Below are 25,786 nucleotides of genomic sequence, written 5' to 3'. Positions count from 1 at the left end.
GGACAGAATACATCCGAAAATTCTGAGTATTGCTCGGGAACACCCTCCAAATAAATCTTGGTCTGACCTAATGTCACTTTCCCTAGACACTGCTGGGAACAGAAGTCTGACCAACTGGTAAATTGTCCTGCAGCCCAACTGATCAGTGGGGAATGAAGCTGCAGCCAGGGCATACCTAAGACAATTGTGGAGGTGGTCATGTGTAAAACAAAAAAGCTTAATCTCTCCCTATGCAGTACCCCAATATTGACTTCCACCTCTGGTGTCTGAGACAGTGGACGGTCCCTTTGTAGCGGGGAATCGTCCACGGCAGTAACTTGGATAGGTGGTTTTACTGGGGAGAGTGGAATGCCCAACTTCACTGCAAACTCGGAACTCATAAAATTAGCCGCTGAGCCTGAATCAACAAAGGCCTCTGTGGCTTCAGATTTGTCCCCCCATGTAATCGTACATGGAAGGAGCAAACGTTTTTCTTTTAGGGGTATGAGACGGGCGCCTAGGGTGTTACCCCCTACAACTCCTAGGCGGTAGTGTTTCCCGGCTTATTAGGACAGTTTCGTACCCTATGCCCCCCCTAAGCGCAATACAGGCACAACTGTTCCGTCATCCTCCGCCTTCGCTCCACCTGAGACAATTTTGATCGACCTATCTGCATAGGCTCGGGTGGAGGTAAGACTGGAGCAGATGAGACTGAGGAAGGTGCTGCTACCTGAGGTGTAGCGTAAGACACTACTCTGACGCGATGACTACCCCTGGTCTGTTTTTGGTAGCGCAGCCTGCGGTCAATTCGGATGGCCGCTGAGATGGCCTCATCGACTGTTTTGGGCTTGGGCTGACTTAGCATCAGATCAGAGACCTCATCGGACAGCCCTGACAGAAAACAATCTAACAGGGCGTACGTGTCCCACCTGGCCGTAACTGACCACCTCCTAAATTCGGCCGCGTAATCTTCGACCGGACCCTTGCCTTGACGTAAAATCTTGAGCTTCCGCTCATAAGTCGAGGCAAGGTCTGGGTCGTCGTAAATTACTGCCATGGCTTTAAAGAATTCCTCCACAGAGGTAAGGGCTAAGTCACCGGCAGGCCGATTGTACGCCCAGGTCTGGGAGTCACCAGATAGCTAGGTTTTGATAAAGATGACCCGTTGGGTCTCAGTCCCCGAGGATCGGGGTCTCAACTCAAAATACGATAACAATCTACTCTTAAAATTCCGAAAGTCAGACTTGTGGCCGGAAAATCTATCAGGTACGGGCATATGTATGTCATCACTAAGAGGAGATCGCAGCGAATCAACTGACGTCTGGAGGGTTCGCACAGAGCCTGATAGGGCGTCAATTAATGCTTTGTGCTGGCCCAGTGCTTGATGGATGTTATCCACCGAAGTGGCAAGCACGCCCAGAGGGTCAGCGCGTGCGTCCATCTGTTTTTTGGTCTGGTGTTCTGTAACGATCGGTGTAGCACAGAGAGGATCTGATTACCGGTGATCTGCAGTATCACTGGGAATACAGATATATACCAGATTATAGATGATCTGCAGTATCACCGATAATCCGATATACAAACTAACCTCTGGACACCTGAGTAGAGTGTTTGGTGCAAACAGTAATAAATGGGAGGACTGGGCCTCAGAGCAGTAAGGAGTACTGCCCAATTCCTTCTGGACTCTCCCGGAGGGAGGAGTCAGGCTGAGGGAAGGAGTGACACTCAAGAGGGAGTGTCACTATCAGGACTGGGAACCGCCTCTAATAGTAAGGTCGGTTCTCGAGGTCGGACAAGCCAGGTCGTAACCACACGGACAGATAAAGTACAGATTCAGAAGGCAGAGGCGAAGTCTAAAGTACAGGCAGGGTTCGGCAATAGGGTATCAGAAATATCGAGGTACAAAATCAGAAGGCAGATGCAGAGTCTAAAGACGAGCCGGGGTTCGGCAACAGAGTATCAGAATGACAAAGTACAGGATCAGAGTTCAGGAGAATGGTCAGGCAGGCAGAAGGTCATAACAGATAATCACAATCAAACTAGTACTTTAAACTATCAACAAATCTAGCTAAGTGTAGGATTACAGCTCCAGCTGGTCCCGGCACACTTTCGGCTCTGACTCAGGTCTGCGTGCTACCACGTAGTGATCGCAACGCCAGACAACCAGCAACTGAACAGCCAGCAGTATATATACCAGAACACTCTCCAGGCCCCTCCCTAATTGCTGGACCAATGAGAGTTGTGGAAAATGTCAGCTGACCAGCTTGGTCAGCTGACTCACTTCTGGCTGTTATATAAGGTCTGCCTCTGCGCGCGCGCGTCACTCTGAATCTTGGTGGACTATCAGTCCCAGCAGCACCAGTACTGTCTTGTAATGTATCCATCAGACAGAGCGTGGGAGCCACAGCACCGCTCACTACACCAGCGGCGGCTTCCCCACGCTCAGCCCCCTTGTCAGGGACACTGCCATGCGGCAAGTCCGCCACCTCCAATGCGGATTCCGCTGCACCCAATGCGGATTCCGCCGCTCTGCCTATGCGACATGCGGCGGTTTTTCCGCGTTGTGACGCCATGCTGGACGCGGAAACAGCCGCCTCACCCTGAGAAGCGGCGGTTTTCCCGCGTTTCTTCACAATTTGGAGCTGAAATGTTCTCTAAACCCACATGAAGTAATGCTAGCTCCGGATTAGCTAATGGATTAGATACGAAATATACAGATACCAGTCTAAAAACTACCGTCCATAAGCTTTTTATAGGCAGACATTCCCATAGTATGTGAAAAATCGTGCCGATGTCCTTTCCACATCTCCAACATTGTGGGGATTGATGAGGATTAAAAGTTGCTAATTTCCTTTGGGTCAGATACCAATTCAATAGTATTTTAAAGAATGTCTCCAAGTGTGTTGAACAGTGCGAGAAATGAATCTAGATATATGTCTACTGGTTTTTATAATATCATTGACAGTAATATTCGATCGTATTGTTTTATTTCATACTCTATCTAATGAGTTAGCAGATTGAGCAACTAATTCTGAGGACCAAAAGGAGATACCTTTAGGTAAGGAAAGAGGTTCTTTGAGAAAAACAGCTAAATGCCTAGGTAGTGTTGGGATGTTTAACGTATAAAAGAGCTAATCTGAAGTTATGAAAGCTCTCCTTTTTTGGTAAAGAAAATTGTTCAGCCAATTGTGTAAAGGATTTAATTTGCCCTTGGGAGAATAGATCATTAAGGTATATGATACCTGAAGATAGCCACTGTCACAGGGCCCCTAGTGGCCGGACCGCACAATGCCTTCCAACCGGTTTCAGCACACAGACCATGCAATCTGTGGTCGCAATCGGTGCGCAGAAACCACTGAGAATTTGGCAGCAGACCGACTAGAAGGGAGCCTGTGAGTTACGGTAATTACAAATTACACACTATTTCAGGGTATATCTGCCACCACCTCTGTTACCATGGGACAGAGGAACCCACTGACTGGCTAATTCTAGACCTGCAAATAGAAAACGGTTAAACACACTCTATTTTATCTAGCTATCAACAATAGTAGAGACTTTTCAGAAGCCAGGGTTCAGTTTGTGCCGCTGAATAGTAGGGTAGCTGAATAAATAAATGCGTCGTTTATTAAACATGCAACATAAATAATTAATATATACAGAAAATCGTTAAGTTAAACAATTATAAAGACAAATAATAACACAGTATGAAATAAAAAATGGAATAAAATACTTAGGTTCGTGGAAATATGTCCTTTCTGGGAAAAGAAATGCTAAGCCCTTGGTTTCAGAGTGGAGGACTCAGTGTCAAAGTCCAAACAAGCCAGATGCCAGCATGTCCTCAAGCTGGCAAGGGTGTAATTAGTATGATGTTTCAAAGTGGAGGTCATTGATTTTGGGTCCTCTGCCATTTTTATACCCGACTTAGTAGGAGGGAGTGAGGGCGGGAACCACACACCCCCTTAGAACAAGAGATGAGTCCTCCCCTTCTCTTGGGGACCAAAAATCATATCTAACCATATATGGGCTCTATCTCACAGAACCGTACAGGTCAGGGCAGATTTACTAACATTTCCAGTTCAGTCACGATTTATCCAGCACAATGATACCAAACACGAGGGGTAGGACCCCGGTGGTGTCACCAGGTCACTTTCAAACTGCTTAACTGACAGCCCATAACTGCAGCATGTCATGTGAGAACATTAAATGAAGCAGAGTAAATTGTTGGGCGCATCCTCACTAGTTTGCCTCAGGCAGCAAAAAGTCTAGAACCGGCCCTGTGTGCCGCGGTGCCCATCCATCTTCCTAATCCGCCACTTGTCCATCAGCCCTTTACAGAGCAGTGATGATCGAAATCAGCTAATTATGATTACGCTAAAGTACATTTTCGCATTTATGCGTATACGCAATTACGAATTGTTAATTCATTTGACTTGTAAGCATTCGTAATTACGCATGAATTTACGCATCATTTTGTGCCGACTTTGGCGGTGAATAGCAGTAGTTTGGGAGATAAAAATGCAAAGAAAAATGGTTTTTAAACTAAAAAAAAATGACAGTTTAAAAAACATTTTTCTTTGTATTTTTAAAATCGAGTCTTTTTGAAAAAATTTCTTTTTTTGCCTTGTACCCACTATCCTCAACATATGTATCAATTTTGGTAGCAATAGCATATATAAGGGCTTTGCTATTCACCGCCAAAGTCGGAACTAAGTTACGCGTAAATTGTAAATGTGTAACTATGAATGCCGACAGTTGCATATGAAATTAATTAGGCTTTTCCCTGAAATCTTGCATTACGATTATGATGCGTAAATGCGAATTTCAATTCACATCGGCGTAATTTCTGCTCATCCCTAATACAGAGCATAGCATGTGGCGCGTGTGTGATGTCCCGCACGTGCCACATCAGCGGCTTGTATTGGGCTAACACAGAACAGGTAATGTATAAATGCACACATACATGCACATTTGTACACTGGCGGAACAGCGGCAGGTGTTTTGACACGTTTATCGCTTGTCCTGATCCTGATATCGCTCACCGTTCCCGCCGCACGCCTGATCGACCACGACGTCCTGACATCTTGCAGCATGTTTGATGGACATGCTGGGCCCGAAATTGTCTGCGTCGTCGATCAGGCATGCAGTTGGCAGCACAGATTTTCATCCGATTCCATAATAATTATTGAATCAGATAATCAATGGTTGATTGGCTACCAAGTCGCTATATGTATGGGTAACGTTAGGTACCTTTTGACTTTATTCATTGCGGTGCCCATCCTAAAACAGGATCAGAACGCAACGATACAACCTATACAGTGCAAGATGAAGTCTACGGTCTTTATGCTTGTACTGCCCATTGGCCTGTAACACACTGCATTATTTATTTATTGTATTTATAAAGGGGCAACATACGCAGAGCTGATGCTGTGCATAACTCCGTCATAACGCCGCACAATGTACCTACTCCAGTGTGGCACTGGTAGTGCCATAGGGATATAATTGCATCACGTTACAATGGGATTATATTCTCCACACTGCAATGGAGCGAAAGGAGCCTGTCTGTGCAGAAAAGCACCCGTTGTAAGGCATGTTCCTTTCCGAATTTATATGAGTTGTGTCTTTGTATGCATTTATGTTCATGGTTGAATTTTTTTGCGTTTGCGTTTTTAATAATCTCCCATTTCAACAAGTGAAAAAAATACAGTATCAGATTTTTATTTTTTATATAAAGCACATGTGAATCCCATACAGTATGCAGGAAGAAGGAACTTGCTGTGCGATTTAAAAATGCAAATTGCATTGGAAAATGCACACGAATTTGATTTCTGTGCAAACACAAGATGGCGATGCACTTTGTACTGCGTTACCAGGAAGTGTTTGTTAACATATTTTCTGCTACTTCACTTTTTTCTTTGATTTTAATGAATGAACTTGGCTTCTGATTGAAGTTATGTTCATTCATACACAGGAACTTTGATTGGTTCAGGGAACACATGTTCCCTGTTCACCAATAAGGTGTAAGTTGCAGGGTTGCCAACTATCCGTATTTTGACATTAAAAACAAGTAGAAATAAGGCTGCCTGTACTTGTCCATATGTTTCACTATTGTGTCTGTCCAGCAGAGGCACAAACATTTTTACAAAAATTTGCATCAGCTCAGAATTTTTTTGCATCTCACTATTCTTTCTAGCAAACAGACCTCATTACACAAGCAGATAGGGACACCGTGCAAACTCAGAGAAGACAAAGAGACTTTTTCTTGCTTTGTATTTATTAGTCATTTATTGATCTTTACAGAAGATATGACTGTTAACAGGCCGTCAGTGTCTGTCCTATATTTGCATCAGCCATATTTCCACCGCAGAATATATACCTGGACAAAGAGATACAGCAGATTATAATGGATTGCAGTTTGTGGAAAACAACTAAAATGCAAAGAGGCAGATTTAACAAGACCAGTAGACTGGAAATTGGAGCTAAACAGATTTATTTATTTATTACTTATTTATTGTATTTATAAAGCGCCAACATATTACGCAGCGCTGGACATTAGTTTAGGTTACAGACAATACTTAGGGTTGACATACAGCAATATGACAATACACGAATACAAGAAAAACCAGATCACGCAGCACAATATGAGTACAAGGTAATGCTTAGTCAGTCACTGGATGGGAGTATGTAGATTAGGCAAGTCAGGTTCACTCAAATGCATAGCATGGGTGCGCACAGTAATGGAGGTGCATGATCAGGTAGGACACAAAAGGAGGAGGACCCTGCCCAAAGGCTTACAATCTAGAGGGAGAGGTAGGGACACGAAAGGTAGGGGAACAGAGTTCTGCTGTGGGTTTAGAGCACTTCTCAGGGGTGGTAGGCCAGAGTGACAAGGTGAGTTTAGAGGGCCTTCCTGAAGATGTTGAAGGAGGGGGCTGCCATTATGGGTGGAGGTAAGGAGTTCCATAGTGTTAGAGCAGCTCTTGAGAAGTCCTGGAGGCATGCATGGGACTGGGTGATGCGGATGGCGGTCAGGCGAAGTTCATTGGAGGAGCGGAGTGAGCGGCTAGGTGTATACCTCTGAGTAAGATCAGAAATGTAGGTTGGACAGGTTTTGTGGACAGATTTGTAGGTCAGACACAGTATCTTGAATCTGATTCTGGACTGGATAGGAAGCCAGTGGAGGGATTAACGGAGGGGAGCCGCCATGGTGGAGCGATGGGAGGAGTGGATAATTCTGGCTGCCGCATTCATGATGGACTGCAGTGGGGCTATTCGGGTCATAGAGAGACCAGACAGAAAGGCATTGCAGTAGTCAAGGCAGGAAATTATAAGGGCATGGATGAGGAGTTTGGTGGTGGCAGAGGTCAGGAAAGGGCGAATCTTACAGATGTTATGAAGGTGAAAGTTGCAGGACTTTGTGAGGTTTTGGATATGGGGAATGAAGGAGAGTGCGGAGTCCAGGGTGACACCCAGACAGCGGGCTTGAGAGGTAGGGCGAATGGTAGTGTGGTTAACAGTGACATGCACATCTGGAGGTTCATGGATGGCCGGGGTGGGAAGATCATAAATTCCATTTTGTCTAGATTTAGTTTCAGGAACCAAGCGGACATCCAGGAGGAGATGGCTGATAGGCAGGAGGAGACCTTGTCCATGGTAGTGGTGGATATGTCAGGGGTGTGGAGGAAGATCTGGGTGTCATCTGCTTACAGATGATAGTTAAAACCAATGGAGGAGATAACCTTGCCAATGGAGGATGTGTATAGGGAGAACAGTAGGGGGCCAAGGACCGAGCCTTGGGGGACTCCCACCGAGAGGTGGTTGGGGGTGGACGAGGACTCATTGAAGGAGGTCGTGAAGAAATGATTGGAGAGGTAGGATGAAAGCCAGGTAAGGGCGAGATTGTGAATGCCCATGGACTGGAGGGACTGGAGGAGTAGGGGATAATCTACTGTGTAAAAAGCTGCTGAAAGGTCAAGGAGAATGGAGTATTTACCTTCAGCTTTAGCTAAGGCAAGGTCATTGACCACTTTGGTGAGAGCTGTTTCGGTTGAGTGGGCAGGCCGAAATCCAGATTGCAGTGGGTCTAGCAGTGAGTTGCCATTGAGGTACTGGGTCAAGCGTTTGTGAACAAGACGCTCAAGGAGTTTTGAGGCAAAGGGGAGGAGGGAGATAGGGCGGTAGTTGGAGGGTAGCGAGGGGTCGAGGGAGGGTTTCTTGAGCAGGGGTAGTACAGTGGCCTGCTTGAAATCTGAGGGGAAGCTGCCTGTAGATAGGGAGAGGTTAAACAGGGTAGTGAGGACTGGAGCCACATGCGTGAAGTCTTGTACTGTAGGAAATCCTGGTTAAGTCGAGTTTTCCTCCATTTCCGTTCAGTGGCTCGCATTTCCCTCTGGAGGTTGCGAGTATGGGTAGTGTGCCAGGGCTGGGGGTTAGGGGGGCGGTTGCGGTGGAATATTGGTGGAGCAGCTTTCTCTAGGGCTGATGAGAGAGTTTGGCGATACTGAGCTGCAGCAAGATTAGGACAGGTTGGGGGGGAAGAGTGGAGGAGATGGCATGGAGAGGGTCAGCAAGGACGCTAGGATTGAGCTTACGTAGGTCTCGCTGCCATCGACCAGGTGGGTGGGCAGGTAGGTTGGAGGTGCCTTCCATGGGGAGGTTGAAGGTGAGAAGGTGATGGTCTGAGGGTGGAAAGGGTGCGATGTCTTGGTCTGCAATGGTGGTGGATTTAGTGAATATAAGGTCGAGAGTGTGACCTGCAGTGTGGGTGGGGGTGTTGGTGTGTTGTACTAAGCCAAGTGAGTTGGCTATGGTGAGTAGCCGGGTCGCAACGGAGTTCTGGGGTTCATCGATGGGAATATTGAAATCCCCGAGGATGATGGTGGGGAGGTCAGAGGAGAGGATGTGTGGGAGCCAGGAGGCAATGTTGTCTAGAAATTGTCAAGATTAGTTCTTAGTTCCCAAAGAACTAAGTCTCTCCAAAAAAGGGACAGTTGGGAGCTATACCATTGCATGGTCTCGCCAGTCACGTTGCTCTCGCCGCTCGCAACGCTACTCACGTCACCGCACCTGCCCACTCTGCTGTCACACTGACAGCAGAGCTTCTGCATCTTGGTCAGGAGCCAATTTCATTGGCCCCCGCGATTACTGTGAGCCAATCACAGTAATCATTGTGTACAATAGGAAAAGGTCGGCTCTGGTCCTTAAGAGGCCAGAGCTATCCAGTAAGAATGTGGTTAAAGAGGACTGTAGTGACAATTAGTAGTATGCACTAAATAATTGAGGATACCCACTTTTCTAGTCATTTTTCTGGTTTCACCATCAGAAGCACATCCAATATCTGTATATTGCTGCATATTGGTATGTAGCCATGTCCTCCCAGTAATGCTTAGCCTAGGCTGATTAGCTATGCAGATTCTGGGAGACCAGGTATATTTTCTACTGGCTTCGGAACTCTCAGTAAACAAACATTTCACAGAGCTGCACCCGACGGGACTAAACATGTCATCACCAATGATAAATTTCAGAATATAAATCCGGGTGAGAAAAGATTAATCAGTGGGCTTATACTGAATAAATAATTGTTATGCACAATATATAAGATGTTGGTTGGACTATCTCTGTTAAAAAAAATAAAGAAAACCTTCATAGGGTTTAACCTAAAGGACTAAAGACTTTTTTGTTGTTGTTGTTAAACTTACTTTTTAGGCCGATTTTACACTGGAACCCGGCGTTACAGCAGCATTGCGTTGTGACCATCACTCCACACCGCAACGCTAAAAACAGCCTTCGGGGATCATCACGCCAATGCTCTCTAATCTCCCTTCTGGCTGCAGGCCACGCAGGGGGGAGGCTCTCTAGTGCTCACTTCCTGTGGCCATAATCTGAATTGCACGAAAGTGTATTGAAAAAATACACTTCCGCGCATGCCCGCTGTAATGCCAAAAAAAACCAAAACCCTGTGTTGCCATAGATTTACAGGACTTCCAATTGGCACGCAATGTTGCCCGACAACGCACTGTTGAACGTGCATCAAAATCGCGACTTCCGGTGGATCGCATCGCAAGTATGAAATGCCCCATAGACTTTAATTGGTATAGCATTACCCTGTGGCAAAACAAGGTAACGCATCAACATACCAGTGTAAAGGGGGCCTTAGAGTAAAGCCCAAATCAAGAGATCAGTTCATTACTGGCTCACTTGACTTCTAACATGCTTCATCAGCGACTGACCTAGATCATATGTGTTGCTGTAGAAGCAGGGCCGGTTCTAGACTCTTTGCTTTTTGAGGCAAACCTGTGAGGATCTCCCCCCCATCCCCAAGATTTGGAATGATCGCACAGCACCCGAGAATTTTCACCCTCCGTGTAGGTAGGTAGGTAGCTAGGTATAGTTGCCCCAGTATAGGTAGCCAATATTGTTGCCCCCTGTTTAGGTAGCCAGAATAGTTTCCCCAGTATACGTAGCTAGTATAGTTGCCCCCAGTCTAGGTAGTATAGTTGCCCCCAATATAGGTAGTATAGTTGCCCCAGTATATGTTGCTAGTATAGTTGCCCCACTGTAGGTAGCTAGTATACTTGCCTCAGTATAGGTAGCTAGTATACGTGCCCCAGTATAGGTAGTATAGTTGCCCCAGTATAGGTAGTATAGTTGCCCCCAGTATAGGTAGTATAGTTGACCCCAGTCTAGGTAGTATAGTTGCCCCCAGTATAGGTAGTATAGTTGCCCCAGGTATAGGTAGTATAGTTGCCCCCAGTATAGGTAGTATAGTTACCCCCAGTATAGGTAGTATAATTGCCCCCAGTATAGGTAGTATAGTTGCCCCCAGTATAGGTAGTATAGTTGCCCCTAGTATAGGTAGTATAGTTGCTCCCAGTATAAGTAGTATAGTTGCCCCTAGTATAGGTAGTATAGTTGCCCCTAGTATAGGTAGTATAGTTGCCCCTAGTATAGGTAGTATAGTTGCTCCCAGTATAGGTAGTATAGTTGCCCCTAGTATAGTTGCCCCCAAGTATAAGTAGTATAGATGCCCCAGTATAGGTAGTATAGTTGCCCCCAGTATAGGTTGTATAGTTGCCCCCAGTATAGGTTGTATAGTTGCCCCCAGTATAGGTAGTATAGTTGCTCCCAGTATAGGTAGTATAGTTGTCCCCAGTATAAGTAGTATAGATGCCCCAGTATAGGTAGTATAGTTGCCCCCAGTATAGGTAGTATAGTTGCCCCCAGTATAGGTAGTATAGTTGCCCCCAGTATAGGTAGTATAGTTGTCCCCAGTATAAGTAGTATAGATGCCCCAGTATAGGTAGTATAGTTGCCCCCAGTATAGGTAGTATAGTTGCCCCCAGTAAAGTATAGCTGCCCCCAGTATAGGTAGTATAGTTGCCCCAGGACAGACAGGATGCCACTCCAGGGCTCTTGCTGCCTGATGAACCTTCTTCACCCGGAGTCATGGGCCACCCGACCCTTTGTAGAAGATTTATGTTAAATACTTACTTCGCTGCATCTGGACCATAAATCACTTTCACAAAAGAAGCCCCCACTCTTGGATCTGTGTCAGTATCAACTTCTTTCTGCCAGACAAACACTACCTTCTTCACCGGTTTTATGTTTAAGTCCAAATCAATGAATACTGAGTAAGTTGAGTTGGGACTGATGAGGCCACTGAAAATACAACACATTTATTTGAACAATGAAGAATTCTGTGAATATACATGTGGTGTGCTCATACATTTGGCCTGTAAGTGGCACTGTGCTACTTGTAAAAACTGATAAGATTGAGGCCTCAATTCACGGAGCATTATCAAACGTTTATCAAACACTTTATCAAACGTTTGATAATTTACCTCATGGGTAAAATCTCACTAACTTGTGTTATATATTTGTTGAACGTTTTATCGGTAAAACATTCAATAAATATATAACACCTTTGGCCTCAATTCACGGAGCATTATCAAACGTTTATCAAACACTTTATCAAACGTTTGATAATTTACCTCATGGGTAAAATCTCATTTTGAATTCACTAAGGTGTTATATATTTGTTGAACGTTTTATCGGTAAAACATTCCATAAGTATATAACACCTTAGTGAATTTAAAATGAGATTTTACCCATGAGGTAAATTATCAAACGTTTGACAAAGTGTTTGATAAACGTTTGGTAATGCTCCGTGAATTTAGGCCTATGTGTATTGTTGTGGATTGTTGGTTCCTGTTTCTGCATGCTGGAGACATAGACATAGACAAAATCTTGTCAGAACTGTAAGGAATGTTGTAAGAAGAAAATGGTGAGCTTCTGAGAGGAACTGACAGTTTCCCCAGTATAGGGTGGCCAGGCACACTCTTCACTTCCTGTTTCTGCCTGGTGCTGTCCCCAGACTTCTGCAGCCTGAGGAAGTCGCCTCACTTCGCATTAGTGATGGCCCGAACGGTTCGCACGCGAACTTATTTGCGCAAACTTCGGTGGTTCGCGTTAGGGTCAACTTTTACCCTCTACATCACAGTCAGCAAACACAGGGTAGCCAATCAGGCTACACTCCCTCCTGGAGCCCCCCCTCCCCCCCCCCCTTATAAAAGGCAGGCAGCATCAGCCATTTCACTCACTCGTGTGCCTGCAGTAATTGGAGAAGGGAGAGAACTTGCTGTAGACATAGGGAAAGCTTAGTTAGGCTCTTGTTAGTTTGCTCCTTGCTGATACTTATTGCTAAAAAGCACCCCTCAACAGCTCTTTTTTTTGTGTGTGTGTGTGTGTGTCCCAGACACTTATGTTGCATATACAGCCCTGTCAATCAGTCGCAGATGGCCCTTGGTAATTCCTACTGTGCCACTGCCAGGCCCAGCACATTCAGTGACTACCTGTGTGTGTGACAGCCGCACATTTGTAATACCAATCACTGCATACCTGCCTGTTCAGTGCACCTACCTATGTGAGCACACACAGTGTTATATACAAGTCACTGCACCTGTTCACGGTACCTGTGTGTGTGACAGCTGCACATTTGTAATACCAATCACTGCATACCTACCTGTTCAGTGCACCTTCCTACCTACGTGACCGCAAGCAGTGTTATATTATATACCAGTCACTGCACCTGTTCACGGTACCTGTGTGACTGCACATTGTATTAGTCAAGTCAGTGCATACCTTTCACTTCATCCCCCCCAATATGGGCAAAACAGGCAGAGGCAGGCCACCCGGCAGGTCTGTTTGATGTCGTGCTGTCGTGATTTCGTGCGTCCCTGGACCAAAGTACAGTGTTCAGAAGGCGCGTGCCATCAACCCCCAAGATTGTCAGGACGTAGTTGACTATTTAACACAGAACACCTCATCTTCCTCAGCCACCAGCGCTACTACAAGCACCACATCCGCTGTATTTGACACTTCGCAGGAGTTATTTGGTGTGGAAATCACTGATTCACAGCCAATACTGCTACAACAAGATGAAGGCGCTAAGCACGGAAGTGTGACATATCTTCCGCCTCCTGCTCTGATTCTGGCACCCCATTTAATTCTCAGTCGGCCGCCACCACCAATGTGCCATCACCCCAGGGCTCAGCGGTGTGGAAATTTTTTTGTGTTTCTGCCTCAGATGAGAGCAATGCCATCTGTACTCTCTGCCACCAATAATTGAGCCTTGGAAAGACCAAGACCCGCGTAGGGTCAACTTCCTTACGAAGGCACATGATTACAAAGCACAAACTGCAATGGGATGACCACCTGAGGAAAAGCAGTACACAAAAGCAAAGCCACACACCACAGTGGAAGATACCAGGCCGCAATTATTTCTCAAAAAAGGTGATACCCAAACTGTACCGTGATGTTGAAAGGCAAGTGGTGTCATCTTTGGCACACAGCGTTGGGTCAAGGGTCCATATGACCACGTGGTCTGCAAAACACGGTCAGGTCTGCCCGAAGACTAAGTCAGTCCCCACACACAGCATCTCTGCCTGCACGCCGTGACTGCCTGCCCCAAGACTAAGTCGCTCCCCACACAGCATCTCTGTCTGCAGGCCGCTTGACTGCCTTCTCCGCCACCACCAACAGGCTCCAGGGCTCCAGGTGGATTCCTGAATTTGCTAGCAGCGGCCACTATAATAATGTTTCTGGTGCGTGTACATGCCTGCCTAATTTTTCTGGCTGCACTGCAGCTGCAACAACAAAACAAAAGGCATGTACATGTGCCAATTCCCCTTCGTGATTGTTACCTTGCCGCGGTGAAGAGGCTTGCATATCACAATGAAGCAATGACCGCCGGCTGTATGAGTGTCTCGTCTCGGGAGGGGGGGGGGGGGGGGCGGCACACCAAAGATAATAAGGTTGTTGCTTCATTGTGGACTGACCAAATTCGATCAGCTGGACAGTCACTGTTGTTCTGTCATTGAGCTGCCTCAGCCCGGCGACCATATGGGCTTGAAAACCGCTATCGCCTGCACTCTCGCCATGGTGCGCACCAGTCCAGCACGGCTGTCACTACACAAACAGCTGTTTGAAGTGCGTTACACAGTGAGTTTGGTGTGTCAGTGTGAAGCAGTACTCTAATTACACTCCCTGATTGATGTATACACATGCAAGATGTTTTCAAGCACTTTAAGCCTCCAATTTAGCATGCAATGTGATTTTTGCCCTTAAAACGCTGCTGTGAGTCAAATCCAGATTTTCCCCCGGGACTTTTGGCATCTATCCCACTCCGCCATGCCCACCTCCAGGTGTTAGACCCCTTGAAACATCTTTTCCATCACTTTTGTGGCCAGCATAAATGTTTCTAGTTTTCAAAGTTCGCCTCCCTATTAAAGTCTATTGCGGTTCACAAAAGTTCGCGCAAACCAAACTTTTGCAGAGGTTTGCAAACGAAAAATCGGAGGTTTGAGCCATCTCTACTTGGCAACACGGGCAGACCGGACCTGACATCGTGTTTATTTTAAATAATTTTATTTGGTTCAGGTTCACTTTAAAGCAGTTTTAAACTCTGACAAAATATTCAATAAAAATGTTTTTTCCTACTTTTTATAGCCCATATAATTATCATATTTGCTTTTGTGCACAAGTATTATTATTCATTTAGAAATTATAAGTACCCAAAGTTCAGTTTATTTACTTTGAAAGCTGCTGGTGCATTTTATTCATAACTGTTGTATTTCTATTGTAAATGCACCCAGTAATGATTTCTGAGCAGTGTCTCAGTTCAGAACTCATTAGTAGAGATGAGGCGAACGGTTCCCGAACTGTTCGCCGGCGAACATCTCTTATTCCCTGGGCCTCTTACTACTTCCGGGTCGCAATGACCCGGAGTAGTACGCCTGCGCTGCCCAGCGGAGCGCGTCCTAGATCGCGCTCCTGTTGCCGGGCCCTTTCTGCGCATGTGCGTGACGTCATGAAGGACGTCACACTCATGCGCAGAGAGTGCCCGGCAACAGGGGCGCGATCTAGGACGCGCTCCGCTGGGCAGCGCAGGCGTACTACTCCGGGTCATTGCGACCCGGAAGTAGTAAGAGGACCAGAAGGGTTCGCCAGGCGAACGGTTCGGCCCATCACTACTCATTAGCAGAAGTTTCTGCACAGTCAGAGAATGTTTACTCAATTGTATCAAGTGAAGAATGTAAACAGAACAGTGTCGGACTGTGAGGTGGGAAAACTGAGGCAATCCACCTGCTGGCCAAGCAGCAGTAACCCTGTGTTATCACTCCCAATAAAAACCTGCAGCAAGTCTTCACCGTGACACCGTTCAACATCTGATTACTGCTGCTTGGTCAGCAAGTTGATTTCCTCAGCTTTTTCAGCTCCCAGTCCGGCACTGAAACACAAGATAAGGTTATCACCTGTTCGGATGCGGCTGCCCCTGCAGGAGAAAAAGTCAGTCCTGCAATATTTAACCCTTTGAATGCTGTTTTACAAAAAAAAAAATATTGTGTTAGTATATTATATGCTGTAAATAATCTTTTAGAGAAAAGATGCTGGGTTTCATTCCACTTTAAGGAAGGCTATACCCTGGACAAAAATGGACATACAGTGGTGTGAAAAACTATTTGCCCCCTTCCTGATTTCTTATTCTTTTTCATGTTTGTCACACTTAAATGTTTTTGCTCATCAAAAACCGTTAACTATTAGTCAAAGATAACATAATTGAACACAAAATGCAGTTTTAAATGATGGTTTTTATTATTTAGTGAGAAAAATAACTCCAAACCTACATGGCCCTGTGTGAAAAAGAAATTGCCCCCTGAACCTAATAACTGGTTGGGCCACCCTTAGCAGCAATAACTGCAATCAAGCGTTTGCGATAACTTGCAACGAGTCTTTACAGCGCTCTGGAGGAATTTTGGCCCACTCATCTTTGCAGAATTGTTGTAATTCAGCTTTATTTGAGGGTTTTCTAGCATGAACCGCCTTTTTAAGGTCATGCCACAACATCTCAATAGGATTCAGGTCAGGACTTTGACTAGGCCACTCCAAAGTCTTCATTTTGTTTTTCTTCAGCCATTCAGAGGTGGATTTGCTGGTGTGTTTTGGGTCATTGTCCTGCTGCAGCACCCAAGATCGCTTCAGCTTGAGTTGACGAACAGGTGGCCGGACATTCTCCTTCAGGATTTTTTGGTAGACAGTAGAATTCATGGTTCCATCTATCACAGCAAGCCTTCCGGGTCCTGAAGCAGCAAAACAACCCCAGACCATCACACTACCTCCACCATATTTTACTGTTGGTATGATGTTCTTTTGCTGTAATGCTGTGTTACTTCTACGCCAGATGTAACGGGACACGCACCTTCCAAAAAGTTCAACTTTTGTCTCGTCGGTCAACAAGGTAGTTTCCCAAACGTCTTGCCAATCATTGAGATGTTTTTTTAGCAAAATTGAGACGAGCCTTAATGTTCTTTTTGCTTAAAAGTGGTTTGTGCCTTGGATATCTGCCATGCAGACCATTTTTGCCCAGTCTCTTTCTTATGGTGGAGTCGTGAACAATGACCTTAATTGAGGCAAGTGAGGCCTGCAGTTCTTTAGATGTTGTCCTGGGGTCTTTTGTGGCCTCTCGGATGAGTTTTCTCTGCGCTCTTGGGGAAATTTTGGTCGGCCAGCCACTCCTGGGAAGGTCCATCACTGTTCCATGTTTTTGCCATTTGTGGATAATGGCTCTCACTGTGGTTCGCTGGAGTCCCAAAGCTTTAGAAATGGCTTTATAACCTTTACCAGACTGATAGATCTCAATTACAGTACTTTGTTCTCATTTGTTCCTGAATTTCTTTGGATCTTGGCATGATGTCTAGCTTTTGAGGTGCTTTTGGTCTACTTCTCTGTGTCAGATAGCTCCTAGTTAAGTGATTTCTTGATTGAAACAGGTGTGGCAGTAATCAGGCCTGGGGGTGACTACAGAAATTGAACTCAGGTGTGATGAACCACAGTTAAGTTATTTTTTAACACTTTTTCACACATGGCCATGTAGATTTGGAGGTTTTTTTTCCTCACTAAATAATAAAAACCATCATTTAAAACTGCATTTTGTGTTCAATTATGTTATCTTTGACTAATAGTTAACGGTTTTTGATGAACAGAAACATTTAAGTGTGACAAACATGCAAAAGAATAAGAAATCAGGAAGGGGGCAAATAGTTTTTCACACCACTGTATTTGACAGTTGGACAGTGATCTACTGCCAACCATGCAGTTTATCTCTGTTCTGACTTGGTGTCCTGCCTAAAGATAAAGACCAAAATGTAAACATACTTGTCAATCTCATTTTGGCTGGAACATCCATCTTTACCACACAGAGACACTGATATTGACCCTTCAACCTCCTCTGTTGCAGAAATACCGATGTGTACATTGTATCTCCAGCCTAGAAAAGAAGAAGATACAATATGTGGAATGCTATTAAAAAGTTGCATCGAAACTTCACTCTTCATTGCCTGGCAAAGAACATAAGAGGCACAACAGAGTTGGTTTCTTCAAATGCTGAAAACACAGAGTCCGCAATCCGATTTCAAATGACTAGAGGAATATGTATTAAAGTACATGGAGGCCTGAAAGGGCACCACCATCCAAGAGGAAGCAGTCTAAGTTGGATGTTTTTAAGTAGGTACAAAACTACACAGAATAAAGTGTGTTAATAAGGTTGGAAATATAAAAACAAAAACTGTGGCAACCTAAAGTGTACCTGAGATGGGGGGAAGGGGGATATAAACATTTTGAACATACCTGGGACTTCCTCCAGCCCACTTGGAGCAGGTTGCTCCCACGCTGCCATCCTCCGCTGCCTTCAGCCGCCACAATTTGTCCCGGAAAGTCCTCCGGTCCGTGGCATACTTCGTAGGCATAGGCTGGCTGTGCATGCTTCCTCGTAGTGAGCGTTCCGCGCCAGCGCAGTAGTACTGCGCAGTCGCAGAACACTTCTAACCACAGCCCGGCTGCTCCTGTACCGACTGGCCCTGACTGGACGACTTACCAGGGCCAGAGGCTGCAGGCAGCTGTGAACGGTGGCTTGGGAGCGATGGAGAAAGCCTCAGGTATGTATAAAATTATAATATCCCCCATCTCAGATATACTTTAAGGTTGAGATCCTGAAAGAGGATCATGAGGGTGATCATGAGGCCTCTTTCACATTAGATAACACGTGCAGGAGCCGGTTCCTGCACGCGTTGAATAGGCTGCGGCGTGTCGTGTGGAATCTGCGGTGCGACGCTGAGTAGCGGCGGTAGTAATTAATTAACCCAATGGGAAAATGCAGATTCCCGACTATAAAATGCTCCCGGGTGCGTCGTACCGCAATGCATCAAAACGCGGCGTCGGGTGTGAAAGGTAAAATAAAAGTCTATGGACTTTCCTTTTACCTTGGTTAACGCAAAGTATAGACGTTGCGTTAAAACGCTGAAAAGGGCTCTGGTGTGAAAGAGCCCTGAGGGCCAGACACTGACCATGGAAGAGAAATAAAACATTGACCTTTTTTGTTTTTAGGTGAACCTATGAGCATTTGAACAGGAGATACTCAACACCATCTTGCCAGTCTTTGGGATTCTCCAAGAATATCTATAGAGTAACATGAGTTTCATATAACTCTAAACAGAGCTGGAAGGAGGACGTAACGAACGTGAAATGCGGTGTGAAGCGCAAGTAGTGAAACCCACTTCTACTGAAATAATGCTGAAGTGTGGTGTTTGAGAGTATTTGGCTGATCCGAATTCGATATGCTGAATTTGAACACTAAAGCTATCTATGAGGGGGAATGCTCATAGAAGAAGAGGCTACACATATGGCACAGCTGCAATGGGAATGTGAATAGAAAAGTAGGTTAAAGAAAAATTTTTGAGGGGAAAGGAAACGTGTTCCCTACTACAGTGGATGGCCTGGTACTTTGACAAAGTCACCCATTGCGCTCCTCTCGCTGGGAGCATTCTACACAGAACGCTCCTGGCCACAGGAATGCATTGGGGGTGCGCGCGGGTGGGCCTTGCATACACAATAAAGCACAACTTTGCCAAAGAACTGGGCCATACAGGGGGGGGGAGGGGAAACCGGAGTGGCCCTGGGAAATGGTGAGGAACTGAACAGCTTGAAGGGGGCTGGAGGAAGCCCCAGGTAAATATAAATCCTGAGACACTATTTGTCTCAGGTACATTTTAAAACTTACTAACTTTTTACATTTTTTTTTAACTCCATGGGCCATATGCAATTCACTTTTTCACCTGGGTTTTCTCCTAGGAGAAAAAATTTCATCTTCCATTTAAAATAACATTTTAGCACTTTGCAATGGAAAAAGTATCAAAAAGTAGGTAAAAAGTACTATCAAAATTATTTTGATCATTTCTTTGCTTGCTAATGGTTTAAAAATCAATTTGACAAGTTTTAAAATATCACCTAGGAGAAAAGTCAGATGAAAATTTCTGTTGCATATGGGCCCATGTATGTTAGCAGGAGTCCCTCTCTTAACTTGGTCCTTTCCACCTTACAAGACTTTAAAGGGACTCCGAGCACTTCTCATGGGCATGCCTTTAAGACTCCAACCAGTACTGCAAAGTACTTAAAGAGACTCTGAAGCGAATTTTAATTCTCTTTTTTAACCTATATTAATGTTAAGCCCCATAAGCACAGCTAAACCGCCGCTATCCCGCGGCAAAATGAGGGGTTAATACCCCCCCAAATCCATTCTCCTGTGTTGGGGGAGCACTTCCTGATTGAGGCAAAGCTACAGCCATAAGCTCTGCCTCAAGCACGTCAATCGCGCTTCTCCCACGTCCCTCTCATCTGCCTTTACAGAGACGGGCGGGGAAGAGGCGGAGATCTGCGCGGCGATTGACGCGCATGGAGGCAGGCCAGGAAGAGCAAAATCCACCACCAAGAAAGTCGTGGATTTTGCTAGGGGGGGATTTGGGGGGTATTAACCCCTAGTTTTGCCACGGGATAGTGGCGGTTTAGCTGTGCTTATGGGGCTTTACATGAATACAGGTTAGAAAAGAGAATAGAGACTTGCTTCATAGTCTCTCTAAAGATGCATACCTTTCTGTAGCTTGGGCTCTTGCCGTTCTACCCCAAGTAGTTTTAGTTCGATGTCAATTTAAAAATCGTGGCTGCCATCTTGGCTATGTTATAACTTCCGGGTCACCCTCATCTTCTCTGTTAGAGAAGTGCATCACTGAAAGAAGCAGGAAGAGGAAGTGACACGCATGGCCATTGCAAGAGGCTCCTCCAGAGGGGTCATAGCACGACTTTGCTGGAGGAAGTCTGGCTTAAAGGCTTGCCCATGAGAGGTGCTCGGAGTCCCTTTAAACAGCCATTACAGCACTGCAGTAACCTACAGGCAGACACGTAATGGCTCTTAGTCATGCTAGGTGGAAGAGAAATAGTGAAAAGGGTGATTCTCGGCCCTGCTGAGAGACGAAGAGTTGATATTGAAAATCATTTTCTGAACACTACAGAGCTAAAGTTAATTGAGCATTTTATTCTACTCAGGCCTGGATTTACATCAGAATCAGAATCAGAATCTTTATTTTCGCTAAGCACGACTGGGTCATGCCCGGAATTGGTCTTGGCACGTACAGGATACAGGTAGGATAGGGTACACAGAATACATCAGAAAGGATCGACACTATATCAGACATTACATACAGAGAAAACATCCAAGCAAACAACACTCAAATTTTTTTATAGTTATACAGCACTCAGGTGAGTGAGGGATATGTGTGGCGGCAAAACATGGTCACGTTGTAGTGTGGAGTGCATGGAGAGAGTTTAGTGAGTTTACAGCCGAGGGGAAGAAGCTGTTTCTGTGTCTAGTGGGCCTGGTGTAGATGGACCGGTACCTCCGGCCTAAAGGAAGCTGGCTGAAAAAACGGTTGCCAGGGTGTGAGGGGTCATTTACAATCCTCAAAGCTCTGGAGCTCAGTCTTGAGTGGTAGAGGAGGTCCAGAGCGGGTAGTGAATTTCCTATGATTCTCTCCGCTGATCTGATGACTCTCTGTAACTTGTGTCTGTCGCTGGCGGAGGAGCTTGTGTACCAGACTAGGATGGAAGAGCAGAGGACAGATGCAATTGTGGCAGAGTAGAAACTGGTCAGAAGTTTCGGGGACATGCCGAACTTCTTCAGTTGATGGAGATAGTATAACTTCTGCTGGGCTTTTCTCTAGATGGAGGAGGTGTTTGCCTTCCACTTCAGGTCCTTGGAGATGGTTGTGCCCAGAAGTCAGACACCGGGAACTCTTTCCACTTCTTTGTCGTCAATACAGATTGGAGGGGGGCGTTGGCGTGCTTTCTAAAATCCACAATCATCTCAACAGTTTTTGCCGTGTTTAGGACCAGCCAGTTCTCCCTGCACCAGTGGCAGATGCTCTCAACCTGGTGGCGGTACGCTTCCTCATCATTTTTAGTGATGAGGCTGACAATGGTGGTGTCGTCAGCGAATTTGATCACTTTGACGGAGTCCGCTGTGGATCTGCAAGCATTCGTGTACAGGGAGAACAGGAACGGCGACAGGACGCACCCTTGCGGTGCGCCTGTATTTGTAATCCGAGGTTGAGAGGAGATGGTGCCTAGCTTAACGACCTGGGATCTGTTGGTGAGGAAGTCCGTGATACACAGGCGTAGAGTGGGGTGGACCCCGAGTGCGGCAAGGTTCTCCTGGAGTATTTTGGGGCTGATGGTATTGAACGCTGAGCTGAAGTCAAGAAAGAGGATCCTGGCATACGTGCCGGGTTTGTCCAGATGATCATGGACGAGCTCCAGGCAGATATTGATGGCGTCGTCGGTGGACCTGTTTGCTCTGTATGCAAACTGATGCTGATCCAGCAGGGCCTCAGTGGTGAGCTTGAGGAGGGGGAGCACCATCCATTCAAGAACCTTCATGATGACTGATGTAAGTGCCACGGGCCTGAAGTCGTTGAGGTCGGTGGCGCCTTGCTTTTTGGGGACAGGGATGATGGTGGATCTCTTGAAGCAAGCGGGGACTTTCCCGCTCTGAAGGGACTTGTTGTAGATGGAGGAAAGAATAGGAGCCTACAGGCACAGGTGCCCTGGCACCCTAGACTTTGCCCTCCATGAACCTGCAAACACCTACCAAACTGCACCGCAAGTGTGCTGGCTGACCCAGTTTTCACTTCTCCCTTACTTTCCCTGCCCATCATAGATACAAGTAGCTAGCGGTGCCCCCGACTAATAGGAGATCTGGACATCTCGCCGAGAGCTGTGTAAATTTATGCTCTGCAATGGGAAAGAGGGAGGTACTGGGGAGGGGAGTGAGACACCTTTCCATCATCAGGCGTCTGTAGGCACGTGCCTACAGTGCCTTATGGTAAATCTGACCCTGATTCTACTGCCATTAGGGCAGCATGCACACTGGTCTGTCATTTTGTGTGTGTGTGTTTTTCTGCATGTGTTTTATGCACTATATGTGTGTATGTATGTGGAAACGTGTATGCGTTTTTTATTTGAAATTTCACTGCTTTCAGGTTTTTGTTTTCCTTTGCATTGAGAAAACACATTGAAGTGTGAAGTAGCCCATTGATTAACGTTAGTCCTCAATTAAATGCTTTTCCTATGCAGAAATGCACACGACAACAAACATGTGTGAATGATGCCTTTATGCTTTTATGGCTGAATTTGTCTTACAAAGCCAAGGTAAACAATAGAAAATATTAGGTGCTAAATTATTTGCAATGCATATTTATCTCACCATGCTACCTATCCCCAGGGTTGCTCGGATTGCCCTGTTCATGAATACGAGTGATCACGAGCATGACTCCGCCCACTTCTGAATTGAAGGGATATCCGACTCGAGTGCGGTTTCGAGTCGAATAACTGCATGTAATCACGAATCATGAGTCGGTATTCCTGATTAAAAACCCGCCGACTGTTAGTAGCAAAGCCCCCTTACATGCTAGAAACACCAAATTTGCAGGTTATGTTAAAAAGAACAGTGGGAACAAGGGGATTTTTTTTTTTCAAAAACACATTATAGTTTTTGAGAAAATTGATTTTTCCCCCCTCCCTTCTTAACCTCCTTGCCGGTTATCCCGAGCTCAGCTCGGGGTAACCTGCGCAGGAGGATTTCTCAGGCCCCGCTGGGCCGATTTGCGTAATTTTTTTTTCCTACACGCAGCTAGCACTTTGCATGTGCTAGTCATGTGTAGATCATGCACCCCCCCTTCCCCGCTGAGTGTACCGTCCATTGCTCTATGGCTATTGCTGCTGAGCGGTGATGGCTTTGTGTTCCCCCCACCATGTGCAGAAATGTGCGGGTGGAATGTTACACACACTATGTAGGAGCGCTGCCACAACCCACCACCAGAGCGGCGCAGGAGGTATAGCTGTGTTCCGTGCTTGTATGTGCCTCTGTGTGTACCCGCCCCCCGCCGATGTATGGAGAGTGGTGCACAGGCGCGGAGCTAGGGGGGGTCGGGGTAGGTCAAGTGCCCCCGGGCGCCGGGTCCCTAAGGGCGCCCAGCTGAGCTGATTTTTTTTTTTTTCTGCGGAGGGGAGCAGCGCAGAGAAGAGAAGAGGGAGAGCTATGCGGACGGTGGAGAAGGGGGCCATCTCCCCCCCTTCTCTCACCTTAGGGCTCTCCCTCCCTCCATCGCTGTCCCCTCCGTTATTGTCCGGGTGCTGGCGCAGCGGGCGGGACTCACCTCCGTCTCGCTCCAGCGCCGGCTGGAAGTTCGGATCCCGCAGCCGCTGCTCTGGTCTGGACAAGACCAGAGTAGCGGCAGATCCATCCGCGCTGCGACGAGACGGAGGTAAGTTCCGCCCGCCGCTGCCAGCACCCGGACATTAATGGAGGGGACAGCGAGGGAGAGAGAGCAGATCTCCCTCTTCTCTGCGCTGCTCCCCTCCTGCTGGGGAGGCAGGGAGGGGGGCACCTGGCTACCTACTCTGGGCATATATACCCCTGGCTACATCTACTGGGCATATATACCCCCTGGCTACATCTACTGGGCATATATACCCCTGGCTTCATCTACTGGGCATATATACCCCTGGCTACATCTACTGGGCACAAATACCCCTGGCTACATCTACTGGGCACAAATACCCCTGGCTACATCTACTGGGCACATATACCCCTGGCTACATCTACTGGGCACATATACCCCTGGCTACATCTACTGGGCATATATACCCCTGGCTACATCTACTGGGCATATATACCCCTGGCTACATATACTGGGCATATATACCCCCTAGCTACATCTACTGGGCATATATACCCCTGGCTACATCTACTGGGCATATATACCCCTGGCTACATCTACTGGGCATATATACCCCTGGCTACATCTACTGGGCATATATACCCCTGGCTACATCTACTGGGCATATATACCCCTGGCTACATCTACTGGGCATATATACCCCTGGCTACATCTACTGGGCATATATACCCCTGGCTACATCTACTGGGCATATATACCCCTGGCTACATATACTGGGCATATATACCCCTGGCTACATCTACTGGGCATATATACCCCTGGCTACATCTACTGGGCATATATACCCCTGGCTACATCTACTGGGCATATATACCCCTGGCTACATCTACTGGGCATATATACCCCTGGCTACATCTACTGGGCATATATACCCCTGGCTACATATACTGGGCATATATACCCCTGGCTACATCTACTGGGCATATATACCCCTGGCTACATCTACTGGGCATATATACCCCCTGGCTACATCTACTGGGCATATATACCCCTGGCTACATCTACTGGGCATATATACCCCTGGCTACATCTACTGGGCATATATACCCCTGGCTACATCTACTGGGCATATATACCCCTGGCTACATCTACTGGGCATATATACCCCCTGGCTACATATACTGGGCATATATACCCCCTGGCTACATATACTGGGCATATATACCCCTGGCTACATATACTGGGCATATATACCCCCTGGCTACATATACTGGGCATATATACCCCCTGGCTACATCTACTGGGCATATATACCCCTGGCTACATCTACTGGGCATATATACCCCTGGCTACATCTACTGGGCATATATACCCCCTGGCTACATCTACTGGGCATATATACCCCCTGGCTACATATACTGGGCATATATACCCCCTGGCTACATATACTGGGCATATATACCCCCTGGCTACATATACTGGGCATATATACCCCCTGGCTACATATACTGGGCATATATACCCCCTGGCTACATATACTGGGCATATATACCCCCTGGCTACATGGACTGGGCATATATACCCCCTGGCTACATATACTGGGCATATATACCCCTGGCTACATAGACTGGGCATATATACCCCCTGGCTACATGGACTGGGCATATATACCCCCTGGCTACATATAC

General features: G+C 46.4%; 1 protein-coding gene across 1 annotated transcript in view; it reads right to left on the bottom strand.

Annotated features, from left to right (window-relative positions):
• Positions 1-6,246: 6,246 nt before the first annotated feature.
• The window catches only part of LOC137536678 (pancreatic lipase-related protein 2-like), an 83,836-nt gene continuing 64,296 nt past the window's right edge, over positions 6,247-25,786 (bottom strand). Inside the window, exons 12-14 of the mRNA XM_068258914.1 lie at positions 17,689-17,800; positions 11,467-11,634; positions 6,247-6,352 (exon numbers count right to left, since the gene is read on the bottom strand). Coding sequence (XP_068115015.1) covers positions 6,289-6,352; positions 11,467-11,634; positions 17,689-17,800 — 344 coding nt within the window. The 3' untranslated portion in view covers positions 6,247-6,288. The remainder of the gene's footprint in view (positions 6,353-11,466; positions 11,635-17,688; positions 17,801-25,786) is intronic.

Source organism: Hyperolius riggenbachi, chromosome 10, assembly GCF_040937935.1.
Source record: "Hyperolius riggenbachi isolate aHypRig1 chromosome 10, aHypRig1.pri, whole genome shotgun sequence".
Taxonomy (NCBI): domain Eukaryota; kingdom Metazoa; phylum Chordata; class Amphibia; order Anura; family Hyperoliidae; genus Hyperolius; species Hyperolius riggenbachi.
The sequence above is the reverse complement of the archived record's forward strand: the minus strand, read 5'-3'. Positions and strand labels throughout refer to the sequence as shown.